This window comes from Athene noctua, chromosome 20 (genome assembly GCF_965140245.1).
Source record: "Athene noctua chromosome 20, bAthNoc1.hap1.1, whole genome shotgun sequence".
NCBI lineage: Eukaryota > Metazoa > Chordata > Aves > Strigiformes > Strigidae > Athene > Athene noctua.
Genome location: NC_134056.1, coordinates 7,550,024 through 7,569,154, shown reverse-complemented (window position 1 = coordinate 7,569,154; position 19,131 = coordinate 7,550,024). Strand labels below are relative to the sequence as shown.

General features: G+C 41.9%; 2 protein-coding genes across 2 annotated transcripts in view; both read right to left on the bottom strand.

Moving 5' to 3' along the window:
* The window catches only part of CDK5RAP2 (CDK5 regulatory subunit associated protein 2), an 84,854-nt gene extending 74,911 nt beyond the window's left edge, over nt 1-9,943 (bottom strand). The window contains 7 exon segments of the mRNA XM_074923664.1: nt 250-373; nt 1,720-1,796; nt 3,116-3,226; nt 7,815-7,882; nt 9,410-9,471; nt 9,638-9,880; nt 9,882-9,943. Coding sequence (XP_074779765.1) covers nt 250-373; nt 1,720-1,796; nt 3,116-3,226; nt 7,815-7,882; nt 9,410-9,471; nt 9,638-9,880; nt 9,882-9,925 — 729 coding nt within the window. The 5' untranslated portion in view covers nt 9,926-9,943.
* Nucleotides 9,944-13,472: 3,529 nt separating this feature from the next.
* The window catches only part of MEGF9 (multiple EGF like domains 9), a 60,249-nt gene continuing 54,590 nt past the window's right edge, over nt 13,473-19,131 (bottom strand). The window contains exon 9 of the mRNA XM_074924116.1: nt 13,473-18,406. Coding sequence (XP_074780217.1) covers nt 17,952-18,406 — 455 coding nt within the window. The 3' untranslated portion in view covers nt 13,473-17,951. The remainder of the gene's footprint in view (nt 18,407-19,131) is intronic.

Below are 19,131 nucleotides of genomic sequence, written 5' to 3'. Positions count from 1 at the left end.
TCAAAGGTTTGTGCTGAATGTACCTAAATACCACCAACAAGTACAAATTTTCTGAAGAACTGCTATCCTCATATTGCTCCCTTTCATTGTCTTTTTCCTTTTTTTTTTTTCCTTGTTTCACACTGACTGTTTTTCCAGGAAAGCTGAAACAATTTCAAGACCACAGGTAGATCACAGTATCAAATCTCAGACAACAGAACATAATCAGCAGATTTCTCACTATTTCTAACTATTCCTTTGGCCACTCACCGCTTCCAGAAACTTTATTCGGCTAGTCAGGAGTTCTTCCATTTCTTGCATCTTCTTTTGTGCCTCTTCTTTCACACGCTGTATTTCACCATCACCACCCTGGGCCAAACTTTCAACAGCCTTACTGAAAGACCACAATACAGACAGAAATCCCATTGCATATCAGACTGGAAAATATTTAAAGTGCAAGTGGCTAATAGATTATGTACAAGCAAGTGTCTTCCACTTTATCTGTACTTGCTTGTCACTTTAAGGTTAAATACAAACATCTACACACTATATAGAGTTTTGGCAGTACAGTCCGGGAGTTCCACACATAAGCCTTGTCACAGTGGATAAGCAAGCACTTGGTATGTATTATGAAAAAGTGTAGTATTTCCTTCATATTTTTAAAGCTTCCAAATACAGTATCAAGCCTTTGGCAATGTTGTGTTTTCTACAGCAAGCAGCACTGGAATAAACTGAAGATACGTAGCTGCTGAGGTCTCTCCAACTGCCTTTTCAGTAATTGTTAATACCTTGTAAGAAAAGAACAGCTAGTGTTTCCTTACTAAACAAAGGATGATCATTTGTTTACGATTTCCCCCTGAATTTTGCTTCTTATTATGAACTTGTGCAAGGTTCCATTCAAAGTCCAGCAATACCCTTTGACAGTTACCTGGAGAGGCCAAACAAATTAACCTGGTCCTCAGGATCTACTTGAAACTAGGCCCCTCTGAACTACTGAAAAAGACCAATTGGTGACAATTCAATACCATGGGAGGTAGGGCACACAAAGAAAATTCCACTGAGACTGAGGCCCATGTAGCAGTCAGTAGCTGCCAGTCACTGCCAGCCTGGATTAGTTTTGAATCAGGCTTCTAAAAGGAAGCAGTTTAACAGACTGTCAGCCCTATTCACTCCCCAAAGCATATTCCACCTTGCCCACACCATAAGACAAGGTAATTTTTAAGTAAGTAATACTTATTTAGAAAAGAGGTCTTAACAGAAAAGCATAAATTTTAAGTGTATTCATTTTTATATCATTAAAACCCACAAGATTCATTCTAGATTAGTTCTGAACTGCTTTCTCAGCCTTACTGAGAAGTGGTTTGTGTAATATCTTCCCAACCCAGTGCTTTAAAAAAAGTCCACCTCTTCACCTGTTAAGACAACTAAGTTCTTAGCATAAAGTCTACGATAGGAATGCTAAGCCATTCACAACTAGGAAGTCATATATTCACCTGAAAAATACAGTAGAATGAAGGATAATATCAAAGTCGCACCATCCAGTATAACTACATTAACATCACTGTGAATTTAAGAATTCACACATGTAATTTCCGTGATGAATGAAGCAATTTCTTGATAAGTGCACTTAAAATACTACTTTGATATCCCTATATTCCTAAAACATTAGGAATAAAATGAATAGAAGCAAGATCTTGAAAATCCTTAATAACAGACATCGAGAAATACACTGGTACTTACGAGGCTTTGATAAGTAGTTTCTCTCTCTCCTGCAGATCACGCTTCAGACTTTCTATCTCAACTTTCAGCTCAATGTTCTAGGACAAAAGAATGAAAGCATCTGGAGAGAATTCAGAGGTCACCCTACCCAAAAGTTACTGGCAACGTGTAGATTACTTTTTGCCTAGACCAATAAATATAAAGTAACATTGGGCTAGGAATAGCATAGAGACATTTTAGGTTTTAAAGGACATATTTTGCAAAGTTCTAGACTTTCAGAAATCTCAAAAAGCTTTTAGAACTACCATATTCAAGCAACACAAATCCTCTACACACACACAACTACTATGATGGGGAGTACTGCAGATCAACTCGGGAGTTTCTAGGGCTTCCGTGCACAGTTTTAATTTATCTATGAGACATTTCCTTTTCTTTTAAAAAACTAATTGTATCAACTATTGAAGCATTTAATAATCTTTAAATTATTTTGTCATAGCCTGAGAAAACTACTCATAAGTACAAAGAACTACTTGGTCTGTAAGTTAACAGATACCATTTCAATACATTAGCAATTACAAGACAGACACCAGTGTAGAAGACCAATCAGCAATATTCAGTTGACACCATGACCTAGCTAAACATCAATTTATGTACTTAGCTGTTGTGACAAGCATCAAGAGAGACTTAAATTTCTGTCCTATTTCAGAAAAGAGAACTGATGCAAGCATCTGTTATAAACAATATTCTACTGCGTTACCAAAAGTACTTGTTTTCCCTTCTAGAACTCAAGTACCACCAAAAGGTGTAAGAAATGCTTCCTGCCATCTGCAAACATGAAATAACAAGGATGCAAGGCAGACTACCCAACTCAAATCCTTCTTTCAACTTAAAAAGATACCAGTTTCATCTACAAACTGACACAGGAATCAAACAGATCTGAATTCTGTACAAATACACATTCTTTCAATTTAGACCAATAAAACTAGAAGCTATACACAACCCTAATACAACTTTATCTACGTGCTTCAAAGGAAGCAGCTTTGAGCTGGAGAGCCCAAACAACCTCCAAGTAGCTGTACTGACATCTAATAAACCCAGGAAAGGCCAGAGGGGTGAAATGAACTGCCCCATAGCAGAAAGCAGAATAACAACATATCAAATTCAGGAGAAGCATACTGCTTCTTCTATTCCCCATATGATTTCAGTAGGACAACTACCAAAGATTCACAACCACTTATAATGGTAGTTTTAATTTAATTATTACTGAAAAGGATTAGGCCAGAATTAAATAAAGTTATCATACCAAAATTTCCAACAACAAAAAAAGACTCAAAAGTTAAGTAAAACAGGAAACCTCCCCATAAAACAAACTCTTCAAAAAGATATATAGTTCTCTTTAATTATTCTAGATGCATACGATTTTGTATATTTCTTCAGTGGGACCATCAAACTTCTGCTGCATTCGCTCCTCCAGAAAGTATATACGAAGCTTCAGGTTGAAGTTCTCTTTTTTCAGATCAGTGATTTGCTGTGAAATAAGAAAGAAAATGAGCAAATTATGTCATGTGTTTCAAACCAAGTAAAATAAAGTGTGAAAACTACTATCATTTGGGTTTGCTCTCCACAGTGAAAGATTAGAACCACTGGGCATAGTTAAACATGTACATATGTGTGGTTATGGGTATATATGTACATATGTGTATATATATATATGTACGTACATTTTCAAATTGTGAAGGTGTTAATAACAGCATGACGGCCAAGTCAAAATGAAACATCCTTCCCTCCAAGACAGTGTCACCCAGGGAGCTGCAAATACTCCAAGCCCTTCAACATGGTTCTATCTTCTACAGCATCAGCACCTATCACAGAGCATATTTTTCTCCCACCATCCCATCCCAGCCATAACATTATTTTTCCCATCTCCATGCCTCACCCAAGCAAGAAGAAATCCCACTCCAGCCTACCCCTTCTGAACGTGCTGGGATTTATTCTTCAGTTCTTAAGATATGTAGGCACACTGGCATACACACAAACTTTGTGTGTGTGTTTATAAGATGTTATCATTTAGCTTGTGGTTATTTTTAACCATGCAAAACTCTGAAACAGTAGCACTTAAGCAAATAACAATTACAAAATAGTATTGTTTAAAAATATATAATACATGCTGTTGTGCAGACAGTGCTCTTTAGAATATTCCTTAAGTACTAAAACACTGACTCTACACAAAAAGAATACCAGGAGTTTTTAAAGTCTAAAAATATTAAGTCGTTCTTTCCTCTGTTTTATAGAACTTGAAAAAAATATAAGATATCATGTTGAAACACAAGTATTTTCTTAGCAAAAGCTTGGGATGGTAGCCTTATTCATGGGAAGGAAAGCACAAGCACACAAAGCATGGGGGCCCAATCGAACACCAATAAAACCTTTATCCCATGCCATATTTCATAGTGCAATTCTCTGGGAAAAAATTGCTTATGATTTTTAACCTTCCCAGTAGAAGCAGTAACATAGTTGATGGTTTCATTAATGAAAGGAGTCTCCCTCTAAATTTTTTTTAGGAGACTAAGCATAAAACATTCATCCAAATAAGACTTGTGTCTCCTGCCAGCTGCTTTCTGCAAAAGGAAATCTAATATGTTACAGAGCTGCTAATAAAATATTGATGTAGGCTTTTCCAGAATAGTATAGTACCACTTGTAAAAAATATTAGCTATACAATTCTTAAAATATCTAGCTTGTGAAACCTAAAATTATTTTCTGTAGCTGCACTCAGAACCTGCATCTGCAAACAATTCTTCAGTTTAATAATCTCTGCCCAGCAAGATGCCTTGTCATTATTCACACAAGTAAATATCATCTAAGCAACTGAAATACGCTTGACTACATAAACTTTGTGGCCCATTCACACATCCTGAAGAAGCCTGTCTTTAGAAGCAGTAGCAATACACATATTTAACTTTATCTTTGTTTCCCTACAATTCCAACTGGATGATTGTGAACAGTAGTAGATATAAACTTGAACTATGCAAGTAATGGCTTAAAGCATGATACCTCATTAGTATCACAGGGTATATCTTGAGTAACTGGAATGACTATTTTGGAACATTCAAACAGATGGAAGCATGAAAACAATGCAACTTTTTACTTCAAGTCCGAGGCCAATGCAGAATGTGGCTCAAAACTGAAATCCTTATTCAGAGTAAGCAAAGAAATGAAAGATTTCTTAAACAAAGCAAGGCTGTGCTAGATCCTGCATGTTTTGCTGGCAAGTTCAGTACTATGTTCAACTGTTAAGAGCAGGCCTTAAAGCATTTGGTTTAGTTTGTGGGTTTGTTTGGGGCTTTTTTTAAGCAGTCAGAGATCATTCCTAAGAGTTAGTCTCTGTTTATTCATTCAGAAAAATTCCAAGGGCCAAAGACACTGAAATTGTATCTGTTGAACTTCTAGTTAGTCTTCACCCATTCAATATGTCTGAGTCAAAATGAAAAAACAATTTGAAAAGAACTCAGCATATCTTAATTCTACTCACATGTATTTCAGTGGCAATAGAATTAAACCAAAGAGCTTAAGGGTACTATTTTCAAAAGGCAAGCAAAACAGACGATGCAATCATAAACCAAGAAGTGAAACAAATGTTGTCTCTGACATTCAGTTTCTCAGAGGAAAGTTAATTCAGGCAGACTACAATTAAAAAGTTATAGCTTAATAAAAAGACAACACGTAAAATGTGAACAAGTTCACATTGTAGAGGGATTTTAATGGCAATCCTCTCGACTTACACATTTAAAGACTTGGTCTTAATTCCTTTATGCATTTTGATTTCTGTATTTAAAAAAAGAATTAAAAAAAGAAAAATAGCAGACACTTCTTGAGAAACCAGGACAATGCAATACACTCTACACAGAATATTCCACACCACAAACAGCATGGTAGCAAATACCACTTGCCGAGCTTGGTTTAGATCCTTTCCAAGTCAGAGAGCCACTTTTATGCAAAATGGCATCTGTCAGCAGGCGCTGTGGTTTCACAGTGCAGCACAGTTTTTGCCAGCAGAGGCCATTTTACAAGACAGCAAAACTCTAAGTGGGTTTGGGGAGACAAGAAAAAACACACAAATATTATTACTTAGTTCCCTGACTTGATACCAATCACACTTTCTATTCATGAACATCTAATAAATCCTAACAAGGTTCTCAATTAGAGATGCCTTCCACTTTGCCCACATAATCACATTTTCTATCACAAGGTGGTTCCCCCCCATATTGCAAGAAAGTGGGACACACTGTAAGTACTAAAAAAATAAAAAACTACGCCTCTAATATTATATAGCTCAGCATCTTCTCCATGTCTAAACACAAAAGGACCTTTCCTACATGGATCCAACCTTTAGCCTGTTCAGGAGTCACTAGATCCATCCTGTTCTCTGAGCTGCAAGTCAAGAAACCCATTCTTTTTATTACCTCCTCATATCCTCTATAAATCACATAGCCTCAAAGATCAGCAAATTCATGCAGTAATATACATACGTACAACCCATCTCCAAGCAGGAGATATCAGGAACTTTACCTGCTAATTTAGATTTTTTTTTTTCAAGTGGGCTAAGAACAGCCTTATAATGTCAGTCCAAAAGTGCATCTAAACACGGCTACAACTGAATGCTTGGTGAATAGTAAAAGGATGAGGAAAGTAAATGCTCCCTTTCTGAAGTCTAGCCTTCCAGCTACCAGCAATCTTAAAGACTCAAAAACAGACGTTATAGAAATATCTCCGTGTTTAATGGATTCTTCTTCTTTTACTTGAATGAATTTCTGAGCTTCATTATACTGTTGGCATCCATAAGACCCTATGTAAGTTTTACAGCTGAGTTTAACATAAGGGGCCTGTACATACCAGGAAGGCAGAGATCTGTGAGGAGACCCTTTCTCCTCTACATCACACAGAGCAAACAACAGATTTTTCCTTCCTTCTACAACTTTCTCCGCTGTGCAAACAAACACCGCAGATAATAAACCATTTGCAGAATGTATATTCTAGACTGAGATCTCTGGCACGTATCACAGTAAAAGATTTTCAGCGCATACTAATGCCAAGGCAGTGTCTTTCTACCCCATCAATACACAAAAGCAAAAGAGAAAGTGAAATAGATACAGACTGTAAAAAACATCCTTCACCAAGGCTTTCCAAAACAAGCTTTAAATTCTGAGCAAAGAGCATAGCTTTTTCCTCAGAGGGATATAAGGCCACAAGAAACTGAAAAAGTTTAGAAGAAACACTCATTTCAAACATAACAATGCTACAAAAGGTAACAGCAGTTACAGAAGCACACTAAGAACTGCAGACACTTGAACACATCCTAAAGATGACATGCCACAGCCTTTATCTCTAGCAATCATCTCTGAGAGTTTTGATTGACTTCTCCTCTACAGTTTCTTCACACAACCATAAGAACTTGAGTTAAACAATTTAAAACTTTTTACAGGGAAGTTCTCCTGCAACCCCAACCAAATCAACATTCAGCAGTTACAAACTATTGGCTTCTTCAATTTAAATAACCAATACAATTAATATATTTTTTTTAAAAATCTAGTTTTTCCTTTATATTCTAGTACGTGACAAAACCAGCTTTATCTACAGAACTGTCACAATGATATGAGACCTTTACAACAAAAGTATTCCAAGCACACTCATACATAATTATAAAAGTAAAAGGCATTATACAGCAGTCAATTAATTAAAAAGCCAAATCCACTATTAGTCTAAATGAAAACAAACTTGATGTTTCCCTGAAATAAATCAACTGCAGACTTGCAAATCAAGTTCTTATGTTTTCTGGTGATTGCATGAACTTTTGAGCAGAAGGTGCCAATTTTGTTTCGTAACTTAAGAGCAGCAGTTGGCTAGTCTCAACCATAAATTTTTGCCTCTGTTTTTAAAAGCACTACTTAAGAAATGGAGGTTCAAAGCACAGATAGCCAGCTGGTCACACCTTCAATGGATCTGTGTTGATTGACACAAGGAAGAACCTGACCCAGTGGGTCAACACTTTAGCCAGCATGCTAGAAAAATAGTGGCCATAAATCTGTCACCAAGTCTAATATTAAAAATCTGCTTACATTTTCATAGTCCTTCATGGTCCGAGCTCTAGTTGGTGAGACTGTATCTTCTGTCACATCTGGTAACACTAGACATTTAAGAAGACAGAATAGGTTCAGACAGCAGAATCTCTAAGCTAGGCTTCAATCTGGAAACTGGAAAAAAGGCATATGCTTATCTAGACATAATAAAAGTACAAGGGGCATTTTTAGGCCCCTTGTTCACATTACATGTTCGTGCTACTAAGTAGTCGGATCAGTCAGTCTAGATTTCTTTCTGATCACGGTAAGTTGTCTATCACTTAAGCTCCCAAATTCCTGTATGATCTGTTTAAACCAAGATGTACACTGAAGTGAAGCTATGCGAAGTGCACTTTCAAGAATAAGTCCTCAGAGCAAATATTGAGGACTCCCACATTAGAATTAAGTCCTACTAAACTATTCAAATCTTCCAGTACCTCATCAGTCATGGGACAGGCCTCCACCTCACACTCAGGGAAACCACTGACAGAGGAAATGGCCAATATCTACGTTCCTAAAATGTAATCCCTCCTGAATCTACATGTACTAAAACTTCAGTTTGGACACATTCTGTAACAGCCACATTTAACAGGACTGCATAACTTTTTTCCACTCAAATCTGTGAGAGTAAACTCTTAATTAGAATAACAAGACTGCCTAAAACATATAGCACTTACATCATCTTAAATAGCACGAAGAGGTAGCTGAGGACTCAGACTAACTCTCATGCTAACTAAAAGAAAATATATCATTTAAGTACTTAGTTAACTACCTACGTCATCAGTACAATGAACTCAGCCAAGTTATGCTGCTGGATTCGTGCATGCATAAAGACAAATCAAAAACACACTCCAAATTTACACATCGGTTAATAACACAGAGGGTTTCAAAATGCTGCTATTCAGCCATTTTCCTTTAAAATAAGTGTTTCAATAAAGTTTCTCACACCTGAAGATCCACACAGTTACATGATCATCATTGAGAAAAACATACAGGGCTGCAGCTTCTGTTCCAGAGGAACTAGATAGGAAGGCGTCTTAATGCACAAATAATTAAAAGCTAAGATGCTGCGTCTAGACCGGGTCTTCAGGCAGGAAGTAACTGAATAGCTGAACTGGAAAACCTGATGATACGCAGCATACAACTTCCCCAAAAATAACCAGAATATCAAACAGTAGGATTGCCTTGCTGGATACTCTAAGTATCTTAAGTACACGCTCCACAAAACCGCTGATCATCTTATATAAGACTCGAAGCCATAATGACCACAGGCAACGTAGCAGACAGCAGAAACTGCAGCAGCTGCCGGGGTTTTAACAAGACATAACTTACACAGAGCTGCATCACTTAAAGCCATTTTCTGCCTTTTTTTCCTCAGGCACCAAGTTTTCTCCTCAGGTTTCGGGACCCGCACGAAGCGCCGAGCCGCCGGCAGAGGCGGGCGGGGCTCCCCCGCCAGCCGGGACGGCGCGGTGAGGGGCTGGGCCCCCCCGGGCCGGGCGGGGAGCGGCCGTGCCGGGCTGCCGGGGCCGCGGGGCCCGACCGCCGCCTCCCCGCACCGCTCCGGGGGGCTGCCGCCCGCGATCCAGCCTTACCTTCGCCGCAGGGCTCGCCGGGCCGGGGGTCCCCACGGGAGATGTCTGGCAGCTGGGAGATGCTGAGGAAGGAGGAGGACAGCGCTGAGGAGCCGAAAGCGCGGGAGAGGGGCGGGGGGGCTGGCGGGCCCAGCCGCCCCACACGCACCCGCGGGGAGGGGGGCGGCGGGCCCCTCAGCCCAGCGCCGCGGTGGGGCCAGCCCCCGCCCAACGGCCCCGCCCGCCTACCTGCCCTCAAACGCCACCGGCAGCGTCAGGTCTTCCCCCGGCAGCGAGTCCATGGCGGCGCTGGGCCGCGGGTCCCGACGGCGGCCAGAGCTCCGGCTCCTTTGTGCGCGGCTTTGGCGGCTTCGCTGGAATTCAAACGGCCGCAATCGCTTCCGCCATCTTTGCGCCGGCGGAGGTGAAGCCGCTGAAGCCACAGCGGAAGAGCGCACGAGGCGGGCACAATGGAAACTGAAGGGGAGCCGCCATGTTTGCTGCGGGCGGTGGCTGAGGTTGGGGGGCAGGCGCCATGTTGGCTGAGGGCAGAGCGGGGCGGGCTATGGTGGGCACTCCCAGCTGGGCAAAGGAGAAAGCCGTCGGGCGCCATCTTGAGTGAGGGAAGCAACGGCGACGCCCGCCAACCGCCATCTTTTTTTAAAGAAGATAGGCGACACGTGGCCGCCATTTTTATTGAGGGCGCAGCGGGGCGCTCCCGGGAGCAGTTGCCATCTTTGCTGAGGGCAAGCTGGGCGCGCCTTTGGAGTGCGGGGAGAGGCGCCTGAAGGGCCCGGCCGGGGCGGGGGACGGGGCTGCGAGCGGGGCCGGTCGGCGGCCAGGGGGAGCGGCTCCCGCCTCGTCCCCGGTGCCTTCGGGCCCTGCTCCAATAAACACGCATTTGGAAGAGGCTTTTGCTGGGGTACGCCGGGACGCCGGGCTCCAGCCAGGCCTGGCAGAGCCGCTGGAGCTGATTGTTTCCATGTCCTCCACGGCGCCACACCGCCATCAGGCTGGGCGAGAGAAATAATTACGCTTTAGTTTCAAATTCTGGTCAATATTCTTTAACTGTCAGAGGTGAAAATCCAGGAAGCCAGCTGCTATCGTAATCCATCCTGTATTGAAACACGCTGATTTTGAAAACATCTAAGTGTTGCAGCTCTCCCGCTTTTTGGGGGAGAAAATGCAACGATGTTGAACGTTTCAGAACATCAGCAGTTGGAAATGTTAAACTGCATTAAATACTTTCACCGTTTCCCCTCCCAGGCACCGCTGGCCCTGCAGGTGAGCACAGAGGAGGGCCGGGCCTGGCCTGATGGCACTGGGAGCAGGTGGAGCTCCAAACCTCATCTTGCTTCTCGTGCTCTTCACCCTCTTTTTTAATTCAGTACTGGAAACCTGTGAGTAGGATTAAAATACTTCACTGCAGTTAACAATACATGTTAAAATACATTTACAACCTCAACCAGCGCATTGTGCTAAGACTTACTCTCAGCATTGCCTGTAATGTGAGGACACAGTTCCAACAAGACACTTGCCTGGCTCTCATCTGCAGGAGTAACCATGTGCTTAAGTGTTAGATTTGGTTTCCTCTTCGGTAGAGAGTGTGTCAGGTTTCACTTGCTCACTGTCACCTGGGCTGTCTCAAGGGGATTCTTACCTGGCCAGGAAATAGGCCACAGATAAGGGCTGACCGTGGCCATGTTAGTTTTGTGGTTTTATTATTCCAAATTGTCATGGTGCTGTGTTAGCTCCATTTTCTCCACGTACCTGCACCACCTCTGCTTCCTGTTCAAAACAGATGAAAGTTGTAAGCCCGTAACATGCCCTAGAATGGTGGTAGTGGCCATTGCAGCCATGTCTATCGTCATGGTGCGCTTCCCATCCTGACTTCTGTCTTTCAGTTTTACGTGTACAAGTGCACGATGAAGCAGCTGTTAGTGTTCAAACTTCCAGGACATGCCAGGCACTGCTTGGCACAACTAAACTCTTAATCTCACCTCCTATCCAACTGAACATGACTTATGCTTTGCATTTGGGGTCTAATGACCCTAAAAGATGTTCAGTCCCTTCAACTCCTCCATGGCCCTTGAGAGACATTTGTCACCTTATGTGACTGGGTCCCCTTTTGCAGTGGCCTCACCTTCTGCCAAACTGAAGTTATGTTTGAAAAATCGGGTCTGCCATATGGCACCAGGATCTGATCAGACAGTCTGAAATGTGGCTTCACTTGTTTACAGAGCAGATCTTCATAAAATGAATGAATCCACATACTGAAAGGATGATACCAATTTGCTCTTGTTTAGGGTTACAGTAAGACGTTACATATCTGATGCATGCCATTAAATCAGCATCCATCAGCCACAAGTACAGCACAAATCATTCACTGCTTGTGTGCTGTGGGCTGGCACGGCATCTCAGTGTCTGCAGAGCCATGGTTTATGTCCCAACATACTATCTTTCGAAAGGAAATCAGCAGGGCCCTCCTTAAGTTTATCCCTTCATGAAATGGTTATCTGATGGACAAAGTCATATAGATCTATACGTGTATATAGAGACAGACATGAAGGAAAATTTCCCTGGGTTGCTGCACTGCCCAATGTTTTAAAATCTGCAGGAGCACCAAGAACCTGCAAAGGGCAGAAAGGTCTGGGAAATGTATTCTTTAGGAGCAGTTAACAACTTGCATTCTGATAATCTGCTTAATGTTGTTTAACCTTATCTTAACATTTAAGGAGATGATGCTAAATCCTCATATCAGGAAATCATATTGGAATGACACTTTCCTACTTTACAAGGCAGTCTGAGATCCTTACCACCTCAGAAACAAAGTACTAAAGGGAGTCTGGGAAAATAAATACTTGTAGCGGCATGGCTGCATTGATCACAAACTCCCAGGGAGCAGGATGAAAGCAGCTGCTCGGTGCGCTGGGGCTGAAGTGTGATGGTGGCACGAGGAGGACGGATGTCACCATCTGCTGAGCACGAGTCCTCCTTGCCACCCTGTTCTCAAATCCCCGCTCTGGGAACCAGGTTCAGCATTCAGTTATGCCTCCTCCTGTTACAGTTCAGAGCAAAATTCCTCCAAAGCTAAGTCATACACAATCAAACTGTTCTGCTAATGTGAATCAGGTCTCAAGAAACCCCCTGGAATTTCACCAGTGTGGCCCTTGTGTAGCTCTGGCTCAGTTAAACATTTGAACAAATGCTTAAGTTTCAAGTTTGCTCACTTAATTGATGCTGACTTAACATCTCTTCAAGTTCTTTACTTAATACGGGCCAAAGAGTTAGACATAACATTCAGCAAAAAAGACTAGCATTTGCATTTGCTTCTGTGCCAAAAAAATCAATTTCCTAACACCAACAAGTGAAAAAGAAATTCAAGTTTTCCATAGGTCCTTTTGCAGAGACTATCAGAATTGTTCAAAACTATGGACACTGCAGATGTGGATTTCAGAGTATCTGGTAATATAAATTTCCTTTGAAAGATCCATTGTGGTCATGAAGAAAAATCTGATACAATATCCTTTTCCAATTTCTAGCTTTGCTCTGTAGGTTTCATTTTTAATGACTGCATACATCTCTGACAAAATATATCCATGTGAATATTACAGACAATACTGCGGAAATACACATTGACTGTCTGGCCACCAAACATGTTAATGAAAGTAGCTGAAAGCTGGAATGGTTAATAAGGAGACACAAGAGATCACGGGCCTCATTTTTTAGATGGATTATCTGACATAGGATGTCAACTGTACTTATGAATATCTGATGTTAAAAAACATTTCTGTGCCATAGTTCTCATCTCACATATAGGGGTATAATGAAGGAATAATTCTCTTGGAACAAATGTCACTACTGGGATGAGAATCAGATTCAGCCCTTTAGGTTTCAATCCAGCTCCGGCTGCTATCAGTGGAAAGACTCCTGCTGAACTTTAATGAACAAAAAACAAATGCAAAAATCCAAGTGGCATAGATACAAATTATATACATTTATTTTTATTCATTTTAAATAACATTCTTCTGTATAAATTCTGACATATATTCAAATCATACACTTTTTTTTTTTTTTTTTTAGAAATGCATTTGTAAGCATAGCATATGCTTAGGAGACTCCTTATTTGGATGTGTAGTAAGACTGATGGGTTTCAGTTGGGAGCAAGTACAACTTTTAAGGCCCACATTTTTCTTATTTTAATCCTTTCCTCTGACATATGAAGAGCAGAGTCCTGTGGGAGCTCATTTTTAAACTTCACTTTAAAGAGAAATATATTTTTAGGATTCAATCATATATCCTTTATTTAAAGGAGACTGTGCAAACTTTCTGCCACATTTACATTGCATGTAACATTTGAGTTAAAGATGCCGTATAGCAGCGGTTAACTGGCCCAGGGTACCTGAAGGATGCTGAATACATCCCTTCCTCTTTCAGAAATGGCTTCCAGCGTGCTAAGTTTGCTCAGCCCGGTCCAAGGGAATTATCATTCCAATGGATGACATCTGACAGCTCCCCAGGGCTCACGCTCCATGCAGTTATTTCTAGCTACAGCGGTTCATAAGATTCAAGATCATCATTCACATTAACCCAACCACTTTTTTGCATGTCTGTTGCACTCTGTGCTCACCAAATGCTCTCCTAACTTGTGACCCATCCAGGCTGCCCCATGCCTTTGACACATCATTGCTTTTTGCCCTTTATCTGCTCCATTATATCCTCTTGCTTTCAGTTACGTGACTGTGGAACTGAACTCACCCCATCCAGACCAGCTGGGTCCACAGGGCACTCACGACCTTGAGGATCGTGTCTTGAGAGCTGGCTTCCCACATTCACCCAACCCTCACCTGCCTTATCATACCTTCTCTCTGCTCTACAGCTACTGTACCACGCCAGCGGCTGCCTTTCCCCGTGGCAGCCACACAGCAGCACGCCCAGTTAGAAGCTGATGCATGGTGGCCCTTCAGGAATGCTACGGGTACCTGTACTGCCACATCAGCCCTAGAAGTCACCTAGATGCCCCCTACCTTGTCTTGCTAGCTCCCAGCTGGGCCTCAATGCAGCCCTGGAAGTCCGTTTCTGGTTTAACTGCTCATACCCCAGCGTGGCGTTGGGCAAACCTCAGCATCTGGGAAGCGTCATGACAAGTTGTAACACATGGCAGGTCAGTGGTCCTGGCGGCCTTTATACCCTGGCACAGATGTTTGAGCTCTGTACCCCCTCAAAATACAGGGGGGCCAGCCTAAGGCGATTGGAGATATAACTAGCTCAGCTTCTTCCCCACCTCCTGTGGTGCCCAGGGAACAGCTGCATGATTGATGGAGAGCACAAGGAAGATCTAATCTCGCATCACTAAAGTCAAACACGAAGCTGTTTATTCTTTCTTTGCTGAGGCATTGACCTCCTTTTATAAAGGTTGTTCCTCTGTGCCAAAGGCCTGGCTGGCTGGAGATGGCTGGTATTTTCCTGCCGAGTCATTCTGCCACCTGACAAGCATTGTCCCAGTGCCACTTCCTTGCTGAAGAACATCCTGTGCTTTCTTCTGCTGTCCAAACCCGGGCAGCCTGGTCCCCTCTGCCCAGCCAAGCTTCACATCACATCTGCGGGGGCCAGACATGTGACCCACAGACCCCAGCATAGCTGGTCTGTCCTCCTTTGCAGACTGACTGTAGGGCAGCCTGACCTCTTCCTCTTTTCAAACCCAAGGCAATTAGAGCAATTTGGAGGTCAGAAGCAGTGCAGATGCAAACACCTCCTGTGCTGTGGACTAGGAGGGTTCAGCATCTGAACTCACGCCCTGGTTTTGCAGACAGTCCTTATTTGTACAGAGAGAAAAAAAATCAAAGCCTGTTCCTGTTACACAGTAGCCTACAGTCATACAAAGATTTGCGGAAGAGGTGTTTTGTGGCAAAGATGAAAAGATCTCCTAAAATACTTTTGAAACATTAAAGTGAACAATCTGTCCTTCACTTTGCCTGCTAGCATTAGTCCCAGAAGCTAACACTTCCTAAATTACCTTTCCCCACCCTATGAAGTGACCAAGTGCAAGTGTATCGCTAAATCAGCACTGCTAAATAGTTACAATTTTTAGCAAACTTTCTATTTTTTTTTTCACCACTCTGCTCTGTAAAAGTTTGATGAGTAACTCAAGGATTAGCAATATCCAGATTTTCTCCTCCAGTCCTCCTCCGTTTTATAACTAAAAGTAACATTGCTCTGAATGACATCAGCCAAATTTATTGCCTAAACCACGGGGCCTCACGCAGGCCCATAGCAGGCGACGGGAGCTTTCCATCAGCTCAGGCCTGTACGCAATACCTCATTCTGCCGTCGCTGGTTTTCCTTGGTCATCCCTCAAGTCTTTTCCTTCTTACTTGCCACGCCCCATCTTTAAATCAGGCAGCAAGTTTTTGAGGCAGAAATGGCATCTTTGTGCATGTGTCTGAAGCACCTATTCCCCCCCTCCCCAGTCTCCAATGGTAAGAAAAGCCTCCATGCAGCACCAGAAAGCAAATAAATAATCACCACATTCTTCCTACCATTTCTCATCTTGAGAAATATTTCCTTTTGCCTGGCTCTGAGGATGCATCAGTCAGCTCCTGCTGACCTTTAGCAGGTACTTCATTTATCCTCAGCATCAATCCCTTGCAAAGCACCAACACGCACATCAATGCAGCTTTAGTTCTGAGGTTGGTCATTAGTTAGGTGAAATATGTGTTTCACGCCCTGCTTAAAAGTAATGGTATTGATTTTCACGGGTCAGACCTGGCGGCTCCCCGGCACAGGGAGGGCACGGTGCCTGCCTCAAAGCACATGTGCACACTGCAGGTACCAAGCGAGGAGCTCCGTGCTGCTGTCTCCCCATGCTGTGCTGCCCATTAGTTGTTATCCCTCTGCTAATAGTCTGCCAGACTCCCCAAGAAATCAGGGGAATCTGTAAAACCTAAAGACCCCTGTAGGTTTTTTTGACAGATGATTCCCCACCACCACCTTGTGCTACATAAAATTTCCTGAAAGCATCCATGCACTTTTAGCTTTTAAGCTTAGAAGCACAGATTAGCTCCTGCGACTCTTCGGCCGAAAGCCATTTCCACCCAAATCCAGGAGATTTTTGCTTTTGCCCTTCAAGAGGCCAGGAGGCTGCAGTCAGCCCTCTGGCACATCCCCCCCGTCACCATATCAGCATGGGCGAGATGGCAGCGAGATCCACTCACATGATGAGCAGCCGCTTCGGAAGAGCTCGGCCATCGAGATCAGGCTCTCAATGCATTCATGACAGTGTATTTGCGTTTTGTATAAAGATTTAAAAGCAAGTAACAGAATGGTACATCCGACTTTTTGACACCTACTAGGGCCTAGTCATGGTGACACTGGTATTCACTTTCTATTTAAAGGAATGGAAAAATTTGACAGATGCAAGTAGGGAGCACTCACATTTTCTCTAAAAAAGAAGGTTATTCAATGACACTAGAAGAAAAGCTTTAAGCAGTCGGTGTTTGCCAGAGTCCCAGCTCCAACAATATTGCCATCTAATTTACAGTATTTTAAACAATCCTCATTTTTTTTCTTTTTAAACAACGCCACTAACCGCTGTACAATTAAAATCTAGATGATAAAATATGACTTGGGGAATAGGGGAGGTTGGAGATGGGCTCATGGTTTTGTTGTTGGGGTTTTTTTGGTTGGTTGGTTGTCTTTTTTACAAATAATTACAAATACAATTCCAAGAAGATATATTACATTTTATATACAGAACACACCATTTCTATCAGGGTAGGGTATTAAGCCTAGCTTTTATTTTTACACGGCAACCCTGAGATGTCTTGTCGTCTTCCCTTGCACAGAAACTATACAAGTTCATTAACTCCTTCTAGAAAAAAAAAATGGATTGCTATGTGTTAATAGCATCATCACCCTGTATAAATACTCAGAAAGGGAAAAGCTTCATCTTTTCCGTAAGTCCAATGTTTTAATGAATTTATTTTTCCGTTTTCCTGCTTATTGGAAACTGATAATGGTGACTTTTTTCAAGTGTGCAACTCACTCCTCTACTTGCCTTTTGGTAGTACAGTCAACAATTATTTCCCTTTTTTTGTCCTCCTTTTCAAAAAAATTTGTATCAGGAACTAATATGAAGCCTTTACAAAGGTCTGTCTCCTGAAAATCCACTGTTAATTCATGAGCTACTTTTCAAACTAAAGGATGCAGACATAGGTTGGTTGGAAATCAAGTAGCTTCTGATTAATCATGGGGTACTTCATTCTCCACCCCACAACCTCTTTGTTAAAAAAAAAAAATATTTTCCGATCAACATAATCAAGTCCTTAACAGTGAATTCTATGGATCTTTATGGACAACAGGACACTGGATACATTTCACCATATTACCTGATACTCGGATGTACTACACTTTTTTCTGTTCACCTGCAAGCTACAGCATGCCCAGCGTAAGAGTATCTGAAGAGCAAATTCCTCTGCGTGGAGCCTTGGCACGGGTCTTGATACTCCTTCAACAAGCCCCATAACTTTCTTAAGCCAACTTTGGAATAGCTGGATCACTTCTTCTAAGCTTTATAATTATGCATGGGAGTCGTCAGCGTTAGCTGTCCATTCGGTGCGACTTCGTTCCCATCGTCTTCCAACAGCCCCGAAACATCAGCGTTGGGTATGCTGTCATGGTAGCTGCTAAAACTGATGTTGTCCTCTTTGAGTTCAATGGTCCAAAAAGGAGCGTTAAGTTTTCTGTTTTGATACTCACGGTACATGTAGACAGCACCCACAAAGCCCATTAGTAGGACCACAACAATGATGATAACTGTCAAAATAATTATGTTAAACTGAGTCCATGAAACATCTGCAAATGCAGAGGTACTATTGTCAGAGGAACTTAAAGGAAATATAGTCTGTATAGTTGTTGGTGACAAGGTACTGTTTATCACTGCTGTTGAAAATGATGTTGCCTTGCTGGCATTTGGAGCAGAAGTTGTGAACTCCCTTGTTTCTGGGCCAAGAGTGGCTTCTACAAAACAAATAAAAAACAATCAATAAAAATATGTTGATGGAATCAAACACAAACATAAGAGATTTGACATTAATATCACAATTTTTATGGCAATTAAGTCTATGCTGTTAAAGCTGCTATTTTTTCAAAATAATTTACAAAAATCACTAGCCAGGGTTGGGTTTGGTATTTATAAATAAATCTGTGTGCTAAGTGCTTATTGAATGCAGCATTCCTATGAAAAATCTGCTGATGGATGGATAGGTGCGGTAGCCAAGATTCAGTGTGAAATACACGAGTTCTTGATGGAAGCAAGCCACCCAGCCCAGCTCATATTCACCCCATGAAAATGGGGTTTTACCAAGCTCAGCAAGAGTTTGGACTTTGAACCTAACAAACGCAGAGTTTCAACTGTTGTCTACATGGACTGCACCATCAGGCTGGGGGGACACAGCAACTCCAGGAGCTTAAAGCTTTCACAGTAAACTAGGTGTAGGATTTTGTTCACAATATTATTATTTCTGCTTTACATGTGCAAGATGATCAAAACTAAAAAAATGAACCATGAGTTGTCACAGTGTTTAGCACCAGGTTTCAATATTTACATTGCTTTACGCAAAAGGGCAAAATAATCCCAGTTCTGCTTTTGAATGTTGAAGTCGTGCATAAAACTCACGGAAACCCCCCCAGTCTGTATAACCAGAAGCAGAAAGCAGCCGAATCACAACAAAAAAAAAGACTGC